This window comes from Gobio gobio (genome assembly GCF_949357685.1).
Source record: "Gobio gobio genome assembly, chromosome: 3".
NCBI lineage: Eukaryota > Metazoa > Chordata > Actinopteri > Cypriniformes > Gobionidae > Gobio > Gobio gobio.
In genome coordinates, this window is record NC_137099.1 from 25,800,560 (window position 1) to 25,821,915 (window position 21,356).

A 21,356-nucleotide genomic window follows, 5' to 3' on the forward strand; every position below is an offset into this window, starting at 1 on the left:
TTCTGAAATACTCAGACCAGCCCATCTGGCACCAACAACCATGCCATCTTGTTACTGACCTTCTGTGTGTGATTTTGCTTGTGGTCGTCTAAGTACTGACCTCTTGTGTTTATGTTTGTGGTCATCTTGCTCCTCTCTTTGTGTACTCATTGCACTCATCCGTTCTTTCGGATCTTCGTTCTCTCTCTTTAGCTCCTGAACCTCGCTGCTCTTCTCATCCAGCTGTCTTTCTAGTGACTGTAAGCGGTTTTGCTGCTTTGCTGAACCGTCAAGGCAGGATGGATCCATTCTTTCATGTTTTTTACACCAAATTATGACCCTACCATCTGAATTTCAGCAGTTTCTGAAATACTCAGACCAGTCCATTTGGCACCAACAACCATGCCACAATCAAAGCCACTTAAATCACCTTTCTTTCCCATTATGATGCTAAGTTTGACCTTCAGTAGATCGCCTTGACCATCTCTACATGCCTAAATGCAGTGAGTTGCTGCCATGTAATTGGCTGATTAGATATTTGTGTTAACAAGCAGTTGAATAGGTGTACCTAATAAAGTGACCTGCGACTGTATCTGTGTTTCTCAAACGGAAGGTTGCATCCTACTGAGAATGTGTCCTTCCTAGTCCAGTCCTTCTGAGGCTTGTAGGCTAGTGTCCTCCTCAGAAATTAAACGCTAGAATGAGACACTCTAGTAAGTATGCATGGCTACGTCACACATGTGCGTCACACATGGTCACGGCATGAAAATACTATTGAAACTTAATTTTAGACAAATACTTTGTATTACAAATCTTTATATTAACTGGCTTTGTATTGATGCAATACAGTGAATGACAATCATCTGCGGCTGTGGCTTACATTATTGTCAGGAGTTAGTGATTAATTTACAGCAAAACAAAAGATAACATCTATGCTTTCATGTCCGAAAGCTCAATACGGACTCATTTTCCATCAGTTTATTTTTGTGAATTGAAATGTGTGAAAAGGATTGTGGGTGATTTAAGGCTACATCTGATGTATCCGCCGAATGAAGGACGCAAAACATAGGCTGTCTTCCAAGGATCCTTCAAATTGAGATGGCCTTCAGCAACTTTTGATGACATGGCAGCTGAGATATGCAGCCTTCGTAGGATGCAGCCTTCCGTTTGAGAAACACCCAATGACTGCATTCAAAAATTTAAAATGCTGCCTTTGGAGGATGTATTCCAAGGAAGCAAGGCATCAAGGCATGTCTGAATCCAAGCTTCACTTCCTGTCTCCTGAGATACCTTTATCTAATAATTTTTTGAAGGCAGCATAAATGTATTAGCCTGACAAGCCAGACCCACATCAAGATGTTGGGTCTGGAAACTCACCATTGGCAGGGCTCAATCCGAGGGGGCGGGACAAACGGTTGTCTTTCAAATTCCCTCTGCACACAATAGGATAGCGCTACAACCAACCAGAGCAACGAAGAAGGTGAAGCGGAGCTAGTTGATAGATTAAACTTTCACCGTATCCAGTCGGCAAAACTCTGAACACATCGTCCTTTCTTAAGAAAGACTTCAGTGCCGTTCTTTGTTCTTTTCTCAAAGAAAAGCTTAACTCCAAGTCTTCCAGAGTCACGGCCAAAGCCGATTCGAAAGACTGCTGTTCGCCAGCTTCTTTGTTTACAAGTAGCATGCGGAACAGCTGCAACTCTGCCGACATTATGTTAAACCCACCCACCGAATCTATACACGATGTGATTGGCCTGACCAGAGTTTGTTTTTTCCAGCTCGCAAGCCAACGGAGAGTTGCTAGACTACCCTGGTTGCAAATTAGATTTGCTGTCGCTAGGGTGCGTCTAGATTTCTAGGCTTTAATGTTTTTGATACGCCACAATACTGTGCTTTCCATTCTGTGACAGTTAAAAAAATGGTGTCTTAAATTGATGATACAAATCTGATGTCATTTGTAGCAAGAAATTACTATTGTAGTAATTAAATATGTGCTTAGTTCTCACCAAAGCTCGCTCTGTTTTGTTGTAGATCATTAAACGGTTACGCTGCCTCAGAAGTCTGTCCAAAATCAAATTTCATGAGGTACCCTTGTGTGCAAACGCTGCCTACAAAGTTATTGCCTGACAAGGCTGCAAGGTTTGCAAAAATCATTCTGTATGAGGTGTAATGGTTACCCAGCTGTAGTTTGTGCTGAGTGAGTAAGCGTTGTCTCTCTGACTGAAGTTCTTCATTGGCTTGTGTTTCCAGGGCTTGAAGAGCACGCTGGTGATTTAACCTCTCCACACGCAACAACTCCTCCTCTCGTTCACGCCACCCCCACTTCTCCTTCTCCTCTTCCCTCTCTCCTGTAGCCTTTTCATCTTCCTCGTCCTCATCTTCTTCTTTTACCACCTACAGTACACAGATAGAAAAACATCACAAAATTACCAACATGAAGAGTTCTTCCACAGTTGTGTGTGTGTTCTGTCATAATTCCAACTGTTTTTGTCCACACAATATCAGTCAATGATAATTATATTATTAATCATGAGAAATCTTTGAATTTCCTACTAGTGTATATGCACCTGTAACTGCTGCCTTATCAGTCTCTCTTTCTCCTGAATGGTGGAGTGAAGCTGAGATCTGAGCGAGCTGTTCATATCTCTTGTCTTTTGGATCTCCTGCTTCATTCGTTCCATCTCTCCATTACTGTAACGTCTCTCTCGCTCTCCATCCAATTTCTCCGATAGTGCTCTCCTCTCCTCCAACTACACATAGAGATGGAAAAATAATGTGTGTGTACGTTGGGTCTGAGGAAACGAACAATGTGTGTTACCTGTGTCTGCAGTTCTTCTACTCTGTGTTGCCACTGTTGGTTCATCTTTCTGATCTCTTCCTCTCTTTCTCTCTTCAGTTCCACAATCTGATCAGAGAACTGCTTCTCAAACTGTAGCCTTCACACACACACACACACACACACACACACACACACACACACACACATACACACACACACACACATTCTAATAAATAAAACTGCACCCTCTACCAGTGGTGTAGTCCTAACAAAAAAGTGGTTTACTATATTTTGGAGGTCTTTACATTTTTAAAAACCACTGATCTGTAGACAGCACACTGTCTTTTTCTCCTGCTCTCTCTCTCTCTAAAGACTGAATACTGTTATTTTGAACTTTCAATTCATCGAATAATCCTGAAAAATGTATCATGGTTTCAATAAAAATATTAAGCAGCACAACTGTTTTCAACATCTGTAATAATAATAAAACAAGTTTCTTGACCAAATCAACATATTGGAATGATTTATGAAGACTGGAGTAATGGCTGCTGAAAACTCAGCTTTTCCTTATATAATCTTATAAATCCCAAAACGTTACCACTTTTTTACCAAATTTTTTTTGTTTTGTTTGTTACATTTGATAATTAACCACATGAAGCATACGATCACACTGGTGTGATTAGAAAATTCAGTGCATTATGTTATCAACTGCTAAATTCAAATCTGTGTTTGCTCTTTGGCTGCCTCTGAGCTCAGCGATCGTCATATATCAAAACTGTTCAGTGTTTTCAACCATATAATGTTTATTTTATGTTTTAAAATAAAATAAATATTTAAAAACTGATAAGTACTTGCAAAACAGTGCATATTTCATTGTGAAATATACACTGATGTCTATGGAAGCAGCAATAGCCCTTTCAAAATAGCTATAATTTGAAATTGATATCTGATATTCTAGAAATTGCGTAAGTAACTATAAAGTTTACTTTAATCTCAGAATATTGTAGGTAAAAAATGAGTTGTTGAATTTCTTAGTTTTGAAGCTATGTCACAGCCTAGATAATTCGTGCTGAACATTTCATTTTTCGCATGCGGGTGGTTGGGGGAATTCGTGATGACATTCCAGTAATTATTACAGTGAAAGCAAAATTTTATTCTAAATAATAATAGTTATTAGTTCCCCCTCAAAACAACTATGTGCATGACGCCCCTGACTATGAGTGTCATCCACACAAATTACTGATGATGACCAATTGCCAATAATTATTATTATAATTCGTTTTCTGTTCATAAAAAGATCTAAAAAAAAAAGGAATGTGTTTATTAATTAATCACATTATAAAAATTAATCAATTCAATATTTTAATTAACTGAAATTCTTTCTCTCCCCTCATGTCTCAATGTCATTCGGACACACCTGGTTCTCTCCTCTATACCGTGATTGGACTGTCGTAGAATGTCTCTCTCTTGCTGTAGAGCAGAAATCTCTGCCTGTAACACTTCCTTCTGTGCAGCAAACTCCTCCTGTGGGACACATAAAAAGAAAGAAGGACAAGGATAGATGGATCCATGGATGGAAGGATAGATCCATGGATTAAGGGAGAAAAATAAGTAGATTGGTTGCTAGGTGAATGTTGAAGTCTTTCTTTCCTCTGGGCGGCGCAGATCTGCTGAGATCAGCAGAACCTTGTGCTGCCATAAGGGAATTGCAGATCTGTGTGTGCTTGTGAGTACGTGTGATAGAGCTGTGCAGTAATAAAAAGGGACATCACTGACACTCTGTCCACATGTCAGATGAAATTGTGTGTTGAGCAAACAGGAGCAAGAACCTGTATTTGCTGCATACTCCTGTGCATGTTTTCTAGTTCTTCTTTCACTCGTACACACTCCAGGCAATATGCTGACTTCCGCTCCACCTCTGCGCACTCCTCTCTCTCTTTTGCCCTTTCCTTCTCCTCTTCTCTTTCTCTCTCCAGCGTTTGAATCACACCCTCCAATTTCACCATCTGCAAGCCAAGAACACCCTTAAGAACCATATGAGCATATGGAAACCACTCAGGTGTGATATAAAATTCATGTGAGCCATACAAAGAACATCAACATCTGTTAGAATAGAATAGAATAGAATCTTCATCTCTAGAGCAACATGAGGAAACATGTCTTTCATGAGGGAATAAAATGTGGATTGTTATAAGGTCTGTTTCAATCTGTAGTATCAGTAGTAAGTGTAAATTGGTTTCTCACTACACTCAATTAATAGTAATATTGTCGCACACATAAATGTATGAAGAATTTTAGAATATTTGTATAAATGGTAGTATAATTGTAGTATAATTATCTTATACTACCATTAAAAAAAGTTTGGTGTTAGTAAGATCTTTTAAAAAAAGAAACATTTATTTAGCAATGATGCATGTTACAAAGTATTACTATATCAAATAAATTCGTTTTTTTAAACTTTCTATTCATCAAAGAATCATGAAATTATGCAGCAGAGCCGTTTTTTGTGATAATACTTTTTTTTTTTGACTTAGCACCAAATCAGCATATCAGAATGATTTCTGAAGGATCATGTGACACTGCTGAAAATTAAGCTTTGCCATCACAGGAATAAATAATTAGTGTACATCACTTTATTGTGTGGTTCATCAGTTTATAGTGTGTTTTTTCATACTATTATCGTGAAAAAAACAACAAACTTATACAGGAATTGCAGTACTGCATTCTGTTATGTAGTTAAAAAAAAATGCAGGGCAAGCATTTATTTCACTGTACTTTGTAAAAACTACAACGAAGAAGCCTTATTGCCTGTTCAGGGATCTTGTTGATAAATACCAGCTACATTTGAATGAGCTCATAAAGTGTCACAGCAAATTGAGTCATCTGTGTTTAGCAGTGGTTCTTAGCTTGTGGGTCATGTACCATTTTTATCCCCACAGGGTTGTGGACAGCAGGTCCTACTAAAGTGAACCGCCAGTTAAATGTTGAAGAGATCAAAACAGGGGGACATAAACTGTCGGCAGTTTTTTAGATACAAAGTTGAATGTTTATTCTGTTTGAATCACAGCAATGTGTACTATGAGTTAATTTATGATAAAACAACTGCTCATGAGGATACTTTATTATCACATTAATTTCAGCAATTCAGCAGTACTGCCACACCTTGTTTTCTTCATTCTCAAAGTTTCGCCAAAGTGACAGCATGGTGCACAGCGTAAATCAGATTACCTGCCTTTCAGTCCTGTTAATATGCTTACAAAATGACATTTCTAAAATGGCTTTCAGGATTCATAAATCACTTTGCAGGTGCTATTTAATCTGCATTGGTGCCACCCTTTATTTTGCAGATGTTTGGAGGCACAGCACAAATTACATATTCAATATACTGTGTTAGTAGCAGTGGTATAGTTGGGGCCATACGCTCATATATATATCATGTATGCTTACTTTTTCCCCAGGGTTGTTTGCGTATAATGACTTCTAAGGATCAAAATTTGTGCATGCCCTCTGTATACCGATTTTTTTGCTGCTTGAGAAGACCGAAGGTCCATAGGCACCTATTCAACGGCGTCCAAACAACATTTTTGCACCCTTGAAGGTGCAAACGAAAGTGTCTAATTGAATACCTTTACCAAGGGCCCTTCCACAAGTCTGTTAGCGAAGGGAACATGCAATGGTCACTTCAAGAAAGCAATTTAATCATAATTTAAAATTATGACCCAGGGTCACAAGTCTTCATGATTCGTTTTAAATCTAGATATGGTGGGAGAGTTGGAGTTAACGTATAAATGGAATAGTTCAAATTGTTTTGTTTTGCTGTGATATATTACACACAATTTCGTCATGCATTTCATATTAAGTTAAAAAAAGTTTAATAGGTAAGAAATTTGTTTAATGCTTAACTAATAAATTTAAGAGCAAATTGGGAACACACACACATATAAAGCATATTTTTAAAACTTCATTATAAATATACATTTATTTGTATGTATTAAAAGCAATAAGATATTGCTGTTGTTGCTGCCTAGCTTTGTTGTGTTAACATTCCATGAGAAGCTAATGAGAAAATGACATGGTCTTTCCCTTTGCCAAGTGAATTCCAAGCGGCTTCATTGTGACATTCATGTGCCCTGCTCCCTCCAAAGTCCCAACTTCAAGGGCTCTGTCAGCTTCCTCTTATTAGATGTATCACTTTTTCTAAATTCAAAAACCTTTGTTGTAATTGCATTTTATCTGACCCTTTAATACTGGTTTTACAAAAATAATTACATGACAGGTAGCGGTGGGAAGAGGCATAGGGGAAAGGGAGAAGGTCAGTCTAACTATTTGGGAAAGTAACTAAAGGAAATTTCATAATATCCCAGGGCAAATGTTGGCTGTTCACCTGTCAGCCATCAGTATAATATAGTAATAATAAACCACTTTTTTAGGACAACACCACTGGTTAGTAGATCAGCTTTAGTAGATCAGTTTAGTAGATACATTTTTGGGTGTCTTAGAAAATTTGTTTTATACATGCAAACGTAAGTACCATGTTTAAAGTATGTAAAATGTCACAGAATGTCTGGGAAGATGTGGTGACATAAAAGACACAATGAAACATTGATTTATTAAAACACGCTGTTTGAAATGAACAGTTAGACATCCTAGCATCAGATTTTTCAAGGAATGTCCATTGCGGGATTTGAACCTACAACCTTTTGGTAACCAACTTAGATCATTAGCCTCTAGGATACCACCCCTACAATTCAGGCATGTGACATGACTTGACAAATGGTTTTCTGAAATACACCTATCAGACATAACATTATGACTGACAGGCGAAGTGAATAACACTGATTATCTCTTCATCACGGCACCTGCTAGTGGGTGGGATATATTAGGCAGCAAGTGAACATTTTGTCCTCAAAGTTGATGTGTTAGAAGCAGGAAAAATGGGCAAGCCTAAGGATTTGAGCGAGTTTGACATGGGCCAAATTGTAATGGCTCGACGACTGGGTCAGAGCATCTCCAAAACTGCAGCTCTTGTGGGGTGTTCTCGGTCTGCAGTGGTCAGTATCTATCAAAAATGGTCCAAGGAAGGAACAGTGGTGAACCGGCGACAGGGTCATGGGCAGCCAAGGCTCATTGACCTATCAGACCAGTCAGGGTGCCCATGCTGACCCCTGTCCACTGCCGAAAGCACCAACATTGGGCATGTGAGCATCAGAATTGGACCACGGAAGAAGGTGGCCTGGTCTGATGAATCACGTTTTCTTTTACATCACGTGGATGGCCAGGTACGTGTGTCGCTTACCTGGGGAACACATGGCAGTGTGTGATTCTTTAGGCCTGGGATCTTGGGTCCTGCCATCCATGTGGATGTTACTTTGACACGTACCACCTTCTACCTAATGCTGCCTTCCAGGCAGCTTATTGAGGCCATAAGTTACAACTTCAAACCACGACTCACGACTTTGTAGCGTTCCAGGCAAAGTCACGCCAAACTGCCTGAGCACAAATAATTGTAGTAGCTAGATGTAAACAAAGCATGGTGGACCGTACGAGGTTTATGCTCATTTACAATAATTTCTATCACCAAAGGTGCTTACTCCTTGCTTATTTGAGGGAAACGGAGGAGAAAAATGGAGCATACGGCAAGAGAAGCTGTTAAACCTTTTATTTAACGTTATTTGTATATTTGTTTCTTAAACACCACATCCGTATGGGGCTGTCATTGTTGTTTCGCGGGCTATGTGACGTCAGAGCTCGTAACTGGGAGTACATCGATCTAGTACGAGTTCACGGGTGGGAAGTTCCATGTCCGATCCATGGAGGCCCCACCTCACAACTTACAGGACTTAAAGGATCTGCTGCTAACATCTTGGTGCCAGATACCACAGCACACCTTCAGGGGTCTAGTGGAGTCTATGCCTCGACGGGTCAGGGCTGTTTTGGCAGCAAAAGGGTGACCAACACAATATTTGGTTCATAATGTTATGCCTGACCGGTGTATAGCAGGAACTTTGATGAGGCTTGCTTCGCTGAGACACAGCACTGAACCAACAGTCTCATTCCAAGCTATCATGTATTAAGTATACAACTTCGTTATCATAACCTGATACCAAGCCTGCTGGCAGAGTAGATGAAGCGTTAGATGAAACCCTCTGCCTTGGGCACTACAAATGTTCTTTTTGTTTTCTCATTTATCATGGTCATGTGGAGAGCTCTACGCCTCTTAGTCTGTCTCTGTGTATTTAAGCAGAAGGACTGAGCCTGTTCCCTTTGCCTGAGCCTCAAACGACTTTGAAAGAGCTTGATATGTATATAGTTCAAGTTATTTGTGGTGACCTGATTCATTAGTAGGTCAGCAATATTATGCAAACATATCCAAGACGGTTTGGGTTTTTGAGAAGTTAGGACCATTTTTTTTTTACATCTTTGTGATACCTTACCTCTGTGTTGGACAGCTGTAGTTGGTTGCGTAGCTCTTCCTTCTCTGTCTCTAAACTCTTTCTTTCTTCTTCTCCAGTTTTCATCTGCTCCTCAGCCTGTACTCAAACCAACATAATAAAAAACTATTATCTCTTTATTTCAATGGTAACAAACATATCAGATCATGCATCAGATCTGTTCAATACTGATTTTATTGGTTGCTATGTTTTAAAGGGGGCAAATAGTCTATATCTTTATCTACGTCAAATTTGTTCCTTCCCTAAAGTCCACTTCCCATGTTAGTCATTTAAATGTATGCATTTGGTAGATGCTTTCATCCTAAATGACTTCCACTGCATTTAAAGTATAAATTTTTTCAGTTCATGCAATCCCTGGGAATTTAACCCATGAACTGTTGCAACATTCATGCACTGCTGTTTCAGCTACAGAAACACAATTAGGAAATTTATAGAAACACTTTCTTATAACAAAATATTTATAATATATACAGTGGGGCAAAAAAGTATTTAGTCAGCCACCAATTGTGCAAGTTCTCCCACTTAAAAAGATGAATGAGGCCAGTAATTTTCATCATAGGTACACTTCAACTATGAGAGACCAGAAAAAATCCAGAAAATCACATTGTCTGATTTTTAAAGAATATTTGCAAATTATGGTGGAAAATAAGTATTTGGTCACCTACAAAAAAGCAAGATTTCTGGCTCTCACAGACCTGTAACTTCTTCTTTAAGAGGCTCCTCTGTCCTCCACTTGTTACCTGTATTAATGGCACCGGTTTGAACTTGTTATCAGTATAAAAGACACCTGTCCACAACCTCAAACTGTCAGACTCCAAACTCCACTATGGCCAAGACCAAAGAGCTGTCAAAGGACACCAGAAACTAAATTGTAGACCTGGACCAGGCTGGGAAGACTGAATCTGCAATAGGTAAGCAGCTTGGTGTGAAGCAATCAACTCTGGGAGCAATTATTAGAAAATGGAAGACATACAAGACCACTGATAATCTCCCTCGATCTGGGGCTCCACGCAAGATCTCCCCCCGTGGGGTCAAAATGATCACAAGAACGGTGAGCAAAAATCCCAGAACCACAGGGGGGACCTAGTGAATGACCTGCAGAGAGCTGGGACCAAAGTAACAAAGGCTACCATCAGTAACACACTACGCCGCCAGGGACTCAAATCCTGCAGTGCCGGACGTGTCCCCCTGCTTAAGCCAGTACATGTCCGGGCCCATCTGAAGTTTGCTAGAGAGCATTTGGATGATCCAGAAGAGGATTGGGAGAATGTCATATGGTCAGATGAAACCACAACTTTTTGGTAAAAACTCAACTTGTCGTGTTTGGAGGAGAAAGAATGCTGAGTTGCATCCAAAGAATACCATACCTACTGTGAGGCATGGGGGTGGAAACATCATGCTTTGGGGCTGTTTTTCTGCAAAGGGACCAGGACGACTGATCCGTGTAAAGGAAAGAATGAATGGGCCATGTATCGAGAGATTTTGAGTAAAAACCTCCTTCCATCAGCAATGGCATTGAAGATGAAACGTGGCTGGGTCTTTCAGCATGACAATGATCCCAAACACACCACCCGGACAACGAAAGAGTGGCTTCATAAGAAGCATTTCAAGGTCCTGGAGTGGCCTAGCCAGTCTCCAGATCTCAACCCCATAGAAAATATTTGGAGGGAGTTGAAAATCCGTGTTGCCCAGCGACAGCCCCAAAACATCACTGCTCTAGAGGAGATCTGCATGGAGGAATGGGCCAAACTACCAGCAACAGAGTGTAAAAACCTTGTGGAGACTTACAGAAAACATTTGACCTCTGTCTTTGCCAACAAAGGGTATATAACAAAGTATTGAGATGAACCTGTTATTGACCAAATACTTATTTTCCACCATCATTTGCAAATAAATTCTTTAAAAATCAGACAATGTGATTTTCTGGATTTTTTTTTCTCATTCTGTCTCTCATAGTTGAAGTGTACCTATGATGAAAATTACAGGCGTCTCTCATCTTTTTAAGTGGGAGAACTTGCACAATTGGTGGCTGACTAAATACTTTTTTGCCCCACTGTGATTAGTTATAACTTTTCAGCCTTCATTCAGCATTTGATATATAAAAGTTCATCGTGATATAAGAATATCCTGTACGTTTCGGAGCTGAAAACTTCCTTGTTAGTCAAAGAAAAGCTTTTATTGATACCAAGCCCAGACAACCCTCAATCTCAGTGCAGTGAAGTTTTGCTGATGCACGTGCTTGGCTTGTGTGTGTGCGCGTGTTAGTGATGCGCGGTTCACAGATATATGCACCGATCGGGCGGACCAAGTAATAAAAAATAACGTTCATATTAATTGCGGGTGGATGAGAAATAAATAATTGTGTTTGTTTGATAAAGATATTTTGCGAGCCCTGTGGGCGGATTCAGGTTGCCGTTTCTCCACATTGGAAGTTTTCAAAACAATTCCCCACATGTACTGACTGGGGAGCCGAAACTCATTATTATGCAAAACTGTTATCTAATCATAGCAGTGGGCGTTTACTTCCAAGTCTTCAGTGCAGCACGCCCATAAAAACCGAGCGTTCCAGGAGAGAGGCTCAAAACCAAGGTAGAAAATAGCCTGTTACTTATTCATTATGATGTTTTTGAATGTAAAAACCATGCAAATGTAATAAGTTGACCTCAGACAACAGTATAAAAAAAATCAAAAGCCAGTTCATGACTTTAAATATTACATGATCATTTTCCACTTTCTCTAACTCTTAGAATTAGTTCTCTCAAAATGAACATTTATTTCATGTCATTCTAAACCTTCTTTCTTTCTTTTGCGGAACACACAAGGAGATAGTGCTCTTTTCCAGAAAGTTGAATGTTGCAAAAGTTATTATCCATACAACAAAGACAACTTCAATTTTAGTCTATGGCTTCAGATAACACAGAATATAGTGCATGAGACATTGACATTTTTATTGTGCTATTTTGTTCTTTTTGGAGCTTGAAAGCCCCTGGCTCTACTTCTCCTCTACTTTAATTACATAAAAGAAAGTAGTATGAGCATTCTAATTTTGTGTTTCATGGAAGAAAGAAAGTCATGTGGGAAATTACATGAAAGTGAATAAATTATCACAGAATTTTTATTTTTGGGTCAACTAAACCTTTAAATATAAGCGGTTTTTAGTTTCTGTACCTTCAGGATTTTATGCAACTGACTTGTTATGATATGATGGCTAATCTCTGTTCATAAGGGTGGGCCAAGTTTTTGAATGCTGAATATGCGTCATATGTTAATGTGTCATTTGAAATGACCCATTTTTACAGCTTAGTTTCCATAATTCGTCTGATTGGACTGGGTTTGGAGCTTTGCATTTTGAATAATGATGTATGCCTTTATACACAGCAACAAAGGAAATTCTGTTTATGTCCCCTGTAACAGTAAAGACACTTCTGTAAACAGTAAAGACATACACTAGTATAGATGAGTAAAAAGACAGATTATGTTTGGTTATATATTCTTTTAAGACATTCTCAAAATCCTATAGTAAACCTTTTAATCACCTTTTTTATTGGAAAAATTAAATATCGCAAACAATATAATTGGCATTATATCGCCAAAAAATATAAAACCAACATCAAATTGAGAATCAAATCAAGAGAGGAATCAAATCAGAAAGTCAGTACTGATAGCCAGCCCTTTACACTAGTAGCAACAGAAGCAAATTAAAAAGGTATGCAATTAATTGCAATTTCTGCGATGAAAGGTTTCCATAATAACAGCAGCTGAAAACTGTTGTTGTACCTGCTGTGTCTTCTTCTTCTCTGTATCCAGCATCGCGTGCGAATGCCGCAGCTCACTGGCATGTTTGCGTATCACTTCTTCCAGTGCTTTCCGAAGCTGTTCTTTCAGCCTTACTTTCTCTTCTTCCATCTTCTGCTGCACATTTTTCTTCTCTTCTTCCAGCTCCTGTCTGTCATTCTTTCTTTCATTCTCCACCTCCTGCTGAAGGCGTCTGATCTCCTCAGTGTGAGCACGCTGCAGCTCCAGACGCATTGAGGATAGAGTATCTGCATGCTGAAACCCACACACAACTCTTAATGATATAAAACTGTAATCCTGTAGTTTCAAAAGAATGACACTACATCGCTCAGCCTCTGAGGTGTCAGTTTTGATTTTTTTAAAGATGTTCTAAGGGCTTAGCTAATTTTTTTGTGCAAAAGAACTAACATTTTAGATTGTGTTTGATGGAGAACCTGTGAAGTTACAGTGTTTAAACTGTTCTTATGCAATGTTTTAAATATAAGGTGGGGTTCGCCTTTTTATTTCCAGTAAAGAAAAGCCTGTAAGGTAGGGCAAACCTTAAAAGGGACCACTAATTTTAGCTATTTATGGAAATGTTTGTGCAAATTTATGTGTTAGCTTTATCCGTCCTATTTATTGTATTTGTTTTAACTCTTGTTCTTAATAGTCATTTTATTTATTAAATAGAATTTAATCTATTTAATAGATTGGTGTTGGTGCTGCTTTAGTACCTGCACAGTGCTAGTTTTTAGACTGTATTTGTACTAATAACCTTTGTTTTAATTACGCTCTTAACAATTTATTCATACATTTTGCAGATTTGCTTTAAACATCGTATTGGATGCCATCTTCATTTTCGTTTTTACATCTTGGCATGATTTCTTTTTTTCAGACTAAACAAAAACGTAATATTGGTGCATCTTGCTTAGTGTGACTTGATCACAGACAGTTGATGACAGTGTTGGTATTTTGGAAATATAGTCCTGTAAACTTGGTATGTGCTGTTATCTTTTTTTTATTACTTTTTGGTTAATTTATATACAGAACATTTCTATTTAGCTTTAATTAATTTTTTATTTCAGTTTTATTCATTTTAGTCAATTCCAAGGAAATATTTTCATCTCAGTTTTTCATCTAATATGGTGCATGCAGAATTATTAGGCACGTTGATTTTCTGATCAAATTTTTTTTTCCAGGCACATTTTACCAAATCCAAATCACATTAATCTTAATAACTACTATTAATTTTGTATTTAATCATTTAAAAATTATATATAATTGTTCATGAAGGCTGGAAATAGGTTAGGTTAGGATAGGTTGAGAGTGACTCTTGAAGGATCAGCACCACATCCTCTTGTACCAGTTTGAAGAATGGCAGTATGGCAAAACTTACTGCCAGATTCTGGAAGATGGATGTGGTGCTGGTCCTTCTCAACAAAGTGCAAGAGTCACTCTCAACCTATCTTTTCTTATTAAGTGGGTGTCATTTTTTATGATTCTTTACCTAACTTAAATCTCTGAGATCCTGACACCTTGCACTTCTGGAGACCACAGGTAGGTTGCAGTCCTGGAAAATGGTGGCTAAAATGGAGACAAAAGGGTTCCTGATGGTTTCACACTTAATTATTTGCCTTAATTCTTAATTCTTTTGTAGTTAACACGTCTTTTCTTCGCCACCTGTTTTTGTCTGACCCTGCAGACCAAATAAGCATTTCATTGTTTAATGGTCATGCCTTAACTGCAATTTCTAGTATTGCATTAGTATTGCATCCTTCTCATGGGCATTTCATAATTTTTGACTCTTCAGTCTGAGTTAAATCTCTTTTTTGGCTCATTTTATCTGTAAAAGAAAACACGCCTAATAATTCTGCACAACTGAATATAAGGTGTTTTTCATTTCCAGCCTTTATGAACAATTATATATCACTTATTGATGATTAAATACAAAATGAATAGTAGTTATTAAGATGAATGTGGTTTGGAATTGGTAAAATGTGCCTGGAAAAAATATGATCAAAAATTCAACGTGCCTAATAATTCTGCACGCACTGTATTTATTTTATTTATCATATTTTTCGATTACCAAAAATGGTTTTTAATAGTTTTAGTTAAAATAAACAGCACTGCTGACACGTCCCCAACTCAGAAACTCAGAAATCCAGAGTTTCCCCACTTGTAATTATGACACTGGGCGCCGTTCATGTGCATTCAACTCGTAAATACAATCTTTCCAGCATGACTTGAATGAACTATTAAAAGCGTGTGGGCATGGCTTGCCTGTTTGAGCATGCGGGCATGGTCATTAGAACGGCCACTGTTCTGAAGCTCCAGCTCTTTATTTCTAATGTTGAGACGACCGAGTTGAGACCTCAGCTCTTCCACTTCAGCAGAGACCCTCACCTGAGATGAACTCTGACTCATTAACTCCTCTGCAGAAATGAGAAAGATGAGTATTAGATCAAAGGAAGCAGAACAATCAGTGAACAAGCTTGTAATCACAACAGTCATATGACAAAGACAATAATCTCAACAATAATTAGCATCAAAGCGACTGTAAACAATGCTTGTTGACAGTAAACTACCAGCTTATTTACTACTGAAATGCAGTAGACATTTTTTTACGATAATTAAGGCTGTTAATTAAACATTAAAATAGTACAATTAATTATATATAAACATGCATTTAATCATGCATAATCCCATGTTTAAATTCTGTAAAAAGGGATTTCTCTACCCTCAGAGCAATTCAAGCTTTAAGTAGCACAATTAGGCTTTAGCTTTTTCCTGAGATGCAGAAAGACGCAGTGCAATGGAATGGAAACAGAATGCTCAGAACTAGAGACACATTTTTCTGTCTTGAACTTGACAGCGAAAACACGCCTGAAAAAAGAGATGTGATGCAACAGACAAAGACGTCCATCTGACACGTCTACATCGACCAACAATTATAAAAAAAGTACTGACAAAACACTGAAAATGCTTCTTGTGTGAATTGCCCTAAGTCTACCTTGGACAGACTGACAAACTCGATTGCAAAATGACCGTCTGTGGACTGTAAGCTTCTGTTCAATGATATGGAAATCAAATAAACCTTTAGATACACTGACTTTCTAAAGCAACTTTTTATGTTCTATTTAATGATTTACTAGGCTTTTATTTAGCAGCAGCAAATATTGATAAGTAATGTATGTGATTAATTATTCAGCATATTTGATTATTTGATCAATAATGATAAGAAAATAAGTACACAACATGCCTTCCACTGTGCATGTGTACCTGACTTGCTCTGTAGCTCATTCTCTTGCAGTAATAAACGTTCTTTGGCAACAGCTAACTCCTCCTCTGCTTTCTTTGCCACAACCTCAGCCTCAGACACCCGGCGGCGCCCATCCTCCAACTGCTCCTCCAGGTCCTGTAAGAGGAATGAATGAGTGAATAAGCATAACTATGGCTTATAATTAGGTTCAGAGGATGGGTTAAGGGTAATCCCCAACCCCAGGTATTAACTTTCAATGTATAATTTGTATTGTTTGTGATATGGACATGAATGATGCTTCCAATCATAAGGCTCGTTGAGGAAAAAATATATTATAGACCATATAAGCACCGATGCCATTAACTCTGTCTGATTCACCCACCGCTAGCCTAGCTTAGCACAAAGACTGGAGGTAAACGGCTCCAGCTAGCCTACTGCTCAATAACTGACGCCAACATTTTCCTATTTACATGTTGTGATGTGTATAGTTACATCATGTACTAAGACCGACAGAAAATGAAAAGTTGCGATTTTCTATGCCTATACTCTCATTCCTGCTGTTGAATTACAAATTTATACATTGTTATATCTAGGTTCAAATGTAATAGAATATAACTGAAAACATTATCTATATTTGTGTTTTACATTTTGAAGTAAACTTGAGGAAATTCTAAGGAGATTATTTCAGGCTGTGTAAGTGGTTGAGACATTAAGTCTTTTGTCTCTATGCAATTTCCTGACTATTTAGCATGACAAGTTTAGAGCAATACTGCCTGAGTGATTGGATTAGCATCTATGCAGTTGAATGGCACTGTAATGCTGATTGAATCTGGACGAGGGACACAGTTATGTAGGGTGTGTCCTTTACCTACACAACATATGCATTCCTTTGTTTGAATGTCTCCTCCTCTGCTGTATAACCACTCCCCCTAACATGTAGATAAATTGCCTTATTTTGTACTGTTAAAATCAGACTGTTTTCGGGCGACCTGCAGCACAGAGAGTTCTCATTAAAAGAATTACTTCTGTTTGATCCCGACGTCTCCTGGTCTCCATACTTCAAGAAACAACTGAAGTTCACAACACTGCGTAATGATCAAGGAACTTTGCTGCCGTACTATGGGTGCAGCAGGCGCAATGATACACAGCTCCTGAAATAGGCTTACTTCTGTCAATATAACCAATGTGACAACCTGCTTGCACAGAGAGCGTGCTGGGGACTATTTTCAGCCGCTGCACCCTTAGTTCCATGATTACTAAGCAGGAATGAGAGTATAGTTCCTAGCCATATCGGTCTAGAAAACCCCAACTTTTCATTTTGCGTCGGTCTTAGTACACGATGTAACTATACACATCACAACATGTAAATAGGAAAATGTTGGTGTTATTTTGTCACTAATTGAGCAGTAGGCTAGCTGGAGCCATTTACCTCCAGTCTTTGTGCTAAGCTAGGCTAGCGGTGGGTGCGTCAGACAGAGTTATGGCACGCATGGAGATGAGAATGGTATGTATGGACTTATCTAACCCTGGGGGATACGGTGAATAAGCTAAAGTCCCAAAAAGTGGGCGTGTTCCTTTAACCTTAATATTATGAATCGACGAGAACACTTCATCCTAAGCAACCACATAGCAACACATTAAAAACCACTCTGAACACTTTAGCAACCACCATAGCACCAATCACATCTTCTTAATAAACAAAATAAAATCTAGTCCGTTATCCTGCAGGATCCTCTTAATGGATCATCGTATAGCAGAGATGAACAACCGAAATGGCATCATCTGTCAGGCCCATGAAGTCCAAGATGACTTTAATCAGTCAATTTTGCCTACGACCCTTTGATTCCATCACAGCAACTGCTCTGAGTTTGCAGATCTGAGGTGCTTCTGATTAATTTTCTGCAATAGATGTCGAGCCAAAGAAGAGAGGAGAGGGTGTTACTCATCTCACTCTGTCTGACATTTTTAGGCACGTCTAATGCGCATTAGCCGCAGTGTATGTAAAAAGCTGCATCAGAGGTGGCAGCGTCAATGCTGCATGCCTAGCAACTCTAACTCTCTAACTCTAACTTCTAAATACAAAGTGTAACGACTTACTTTTTGTGTCCCACAAAAAAAAAAGCCTATGTTATTTTTATTTTCTGCAGATTCTGTGCAGACTTTGCTGTAGAAAAACTGGCTGCAGATCTGTGGGGTATTGTCACAGACTGTTTAAGTCGGGTATGCCATCTGTTTCTGCACAGCTGTGTGTGTCTGAGTAACGGTAATTGTGGGTGTTTGTCTGATCCCTCTAATCTCGGTCTCAATTAGATTCGGAAGTGTCAGTCACAGTGGTAATTACTGCCCGCTTACAATGAGACGAACACCCCCCTGAAAGGTCAGTTACACATGGCCACTCAACTGAATTTATGTAAACGGCTTGTAAAGCAATACTGGTTTGTGGGTACACACATTTTTTTTCCACTATGTATAAATATGGAAAATGTATATCCACCATATAAATATCCATAAATTACCAGGCCTGGAAGACAATTTCCAGTGTTTGATAAGGCCTGTTTTTCAAATCTTATATTCATTTTTATATTCATATTTCCTTTATACATATCATATTCCATTTCATTAAACGTGAAAATGTCACTTGACAGTAATAGTGCTCGACAGCCCTGATAAATTTAACAAACCTAAAATACTATGACTAAAATTATTGTCGCTTTCGGTTGGTTCCGTTAGGGGTTGCCACAGCACACAGCTCCATCATTCGCAAATTTGCCATATGTTTTGTGCAGGAAAACTAAATAAAACCAAAATATATTAAAAACACAAACTACAACTAATGGCCAAATATTGAAAACTAACAAAAACAACATTGGTTTTAAATTGATTAAAAAAATCAATTATTAATAGTAATAATAATGTAAATACTAATAATAAATACATTAATAATAATAAAAATGTAATGAAATGTAATAGCCGTGTCCATAACTAGTGCTTCAAAAAAAGTTGACTAAATAAAATGCCTGTCATTCTTTACTCTATTAGGAGTGAAACACTTCCAATGCTGAAGAAATAACAATTTCTTATAAAAAAAATACATTACAAATAAAGCTTAATACCCCAAAATAAACACAAACGAAGTAGAGAGGAAAAACATAAAAATATTGTTTCATAGCCATTAAGAAATATTTAAGGTTGTTAGATTGTCTCAATTCACCTGGCATGTGCCGATGTGGCCAAAAGTGAATATTGGACCCTGTGTTTGGGTATTCATGTGTACCTCTACTCTCTCCTGAAGTTTGATGCAGTGTCTGTTGCTCTCATTCAACCTCTGTTCTCGAACCTCCAGGTCTGTCTCTGCTTTTCTCAGCCTCTGCTGAAGTGTTGCATTCTGAGACTTGCGGTTTTCTTGCTCTCTCTGGTGCCACTGGTTGATGTGTTCATTAAGGCTCTGTTGTAGTGTCTTCTTGGCTGCCTCCTGCTCCTCCCTCCTCTCTTCTTCCATGTCCTTCACTCTCTTCTTCCACTCCTCCACATCTCTCTTCCATTCCTTCTCCGCTCTCTCTTTCTCCTCCCTCAGAGCCTGTAGCTCCTTTCTCACTGTTTTCAACCTTTCTTCACACTCATCCTCTACTCTTTTTCTCTCCCGTGACTCTCTATTCCTCTCTTCTGTTTCTTTATTTCTCTCCTCCGTCTCTCTCTTCCTCTCCTCCTCCACTCTATGCATCTTCTCCTCCTCCTCTCTCTTTCTCTCTTCATCTCTGGCTCTGATTAGCTCTTGGCACTCGTTCTCTAAGCGCTTGTTTTCTTCTTGTGTTTGTTGCAATAATTTGTGTTGGTTGTCTCTATCTGTCTGCAAATTCTGGTAGTCTCTGCGCAGATCTGATGTCTCTTGGGTTAGCACAGCTATGCGCTCCGCATACTCGATTTCAGCTCTCTGTCCACGCTCCTCCACCTGAAATGGATACACATCCACACATCTTAAGATGAAGTGATTCTGTTCATGTTGCATTTAATATACTTATAACGTATCCATATACAGAATATATGTGTATGTTTAACCACTTATGTTTTTACTTCCTCTACGGTGGCCTGCAGCTCTAGAAGGCGTGTCCTCAGGATAAATGCTGACTCCTCCTCTTCCTCATCCTGACCTGTGGTTGGCTGGAGGCTGCCCTGTGTCTCCGTGGCAACACGGCGTAACGATTGCAGAGTAGCCTCTTGCTCATCATTCTTAGTGTTTAAAGAATATATGACCTATACAAAAAGCATACACCCATAAATATTAATATACAGTTATAATGGCAGGACAACACAGAAAAAAAAACGATCCACACTGTAGATAAGCTAACAGCGCTAAGCTAACAGTCTTGTTTTTGCTGATGAAATCTTCCACCTCTCTGATCCAATCAGTCGTACACCCACAGTCTGCAGTTACTGAGCTGCAGTTTATCTAGTACATGACTGTCTGTCTGAGCAGATATCTGTTTTGAATTTGGTTGTGCACAGCTGTTCAAATGTGTTTGGCACTTTGACATTGGTGTCCCATGGCATTTCCCAAGCATTAGAGGCACTAATCCCACATTTTTGTTGTGAGAATGTCTAAATATGTTAGATAAACTATAATCATAATGTAAAATTTAAACAACATGATGTCTACATCTCTCCCTTAAATTGAGACCACCTCAGAGGTGATATTGATATTTAATCTGTTGCAGTAAGAAACTACAATTCCCACTCCCACTCAGTGTCTCAAACTCCCACATTTTGTGCACAACCTCATGATTTTTTCTTCATTACAAAAAATATAACATTCCTTAAGGTCGTGACACTCAAAAAGAAGCATAATTAAACCCTTTCTACACTATGGTGGGTAAAAAAATAAATAAATAAAAAACATACATTTTTCATTAATTTATGGAAAATAGAAGTTTATCAATTACTGCAAACCAACATTTAGTCCCAAGCCAGCTATTGAGTGATAATTTCATTTAGGCTAAATTTGCAGTCCTGTTACCCATTCTGCACAGCTTTATTTTTATTTTTATTTGAATTTAACTTTAATGATTATTGTTGTAAAACATTATTTTGAATGGCATTTTTTTTGGTCACGTGGTTA

General features: G+C 38.5%; 1 protein-coding gene across 4 annotated transcripts in view; it reads right to left on the minus strand.

The window, feature by feature from the left end:
* The window catches only part of fam184b (family with sequence similarity 184 member B), a 36,752-nt gene that overhangs the window by 7,968 nt on the left and 7,428 nt on the right, over positions 1 to 21,356 (minus strand). For 2 of the 4 annotated variants that reach the window (XM_079811665.1, XM_079811663.1), the window contains exons 2-12: positions 20,315 to 20,494; positions 19,518 to 20,192; positions 16,264 to 16,399; positions 15,265 to 15,416; positions 12,988 to 13,260; positions 9,193 to 9,288; positions 4,588 to 4,764; positions 4,176 to 4,282; positions 2,798 to 2,915; positions 2,547 to 2,729; positions 2,157 to 2,373 (exon numbers count right to left, since the gene is read on the minus strand). In XM_079811665.1, the coding sequence (XP_079667791.1) occupies positions 2,157 to 2,373; positions 2,547 to 2,729; positions 2,798 to 2,915; positions 4,176 to 4,282; positions 4,588 to 4,764; positions 9,193 to 9,288; positions 12,988 to 13,260; positions 15,265 to 15,416; positions 16,264 to 16,399; positions 19,518 to 20,192; positions 20,315 to 20,494 (2,314 nt within the window). Of the gene's footprint in view, positions 1 to 2,156; positions 2,374 to 2,546; positions 2,730 to 2,797; positions 2,916 to 4,175; positions 4,283 to 4,587; positions 4,765 to 9,192; positions 9,289 to 12,987; positions 13,261 to 15,264; positions 15,417 to 16,263; positions 16,400 to 19,454; positions 20,193 to 20,314; positions 20,495 to 21,356 lie in introns of all 4 variants that reach the window. The other 2 variants (XM_079811664.1, XM_079811662.1) reach the window with 1 other exon arrangement.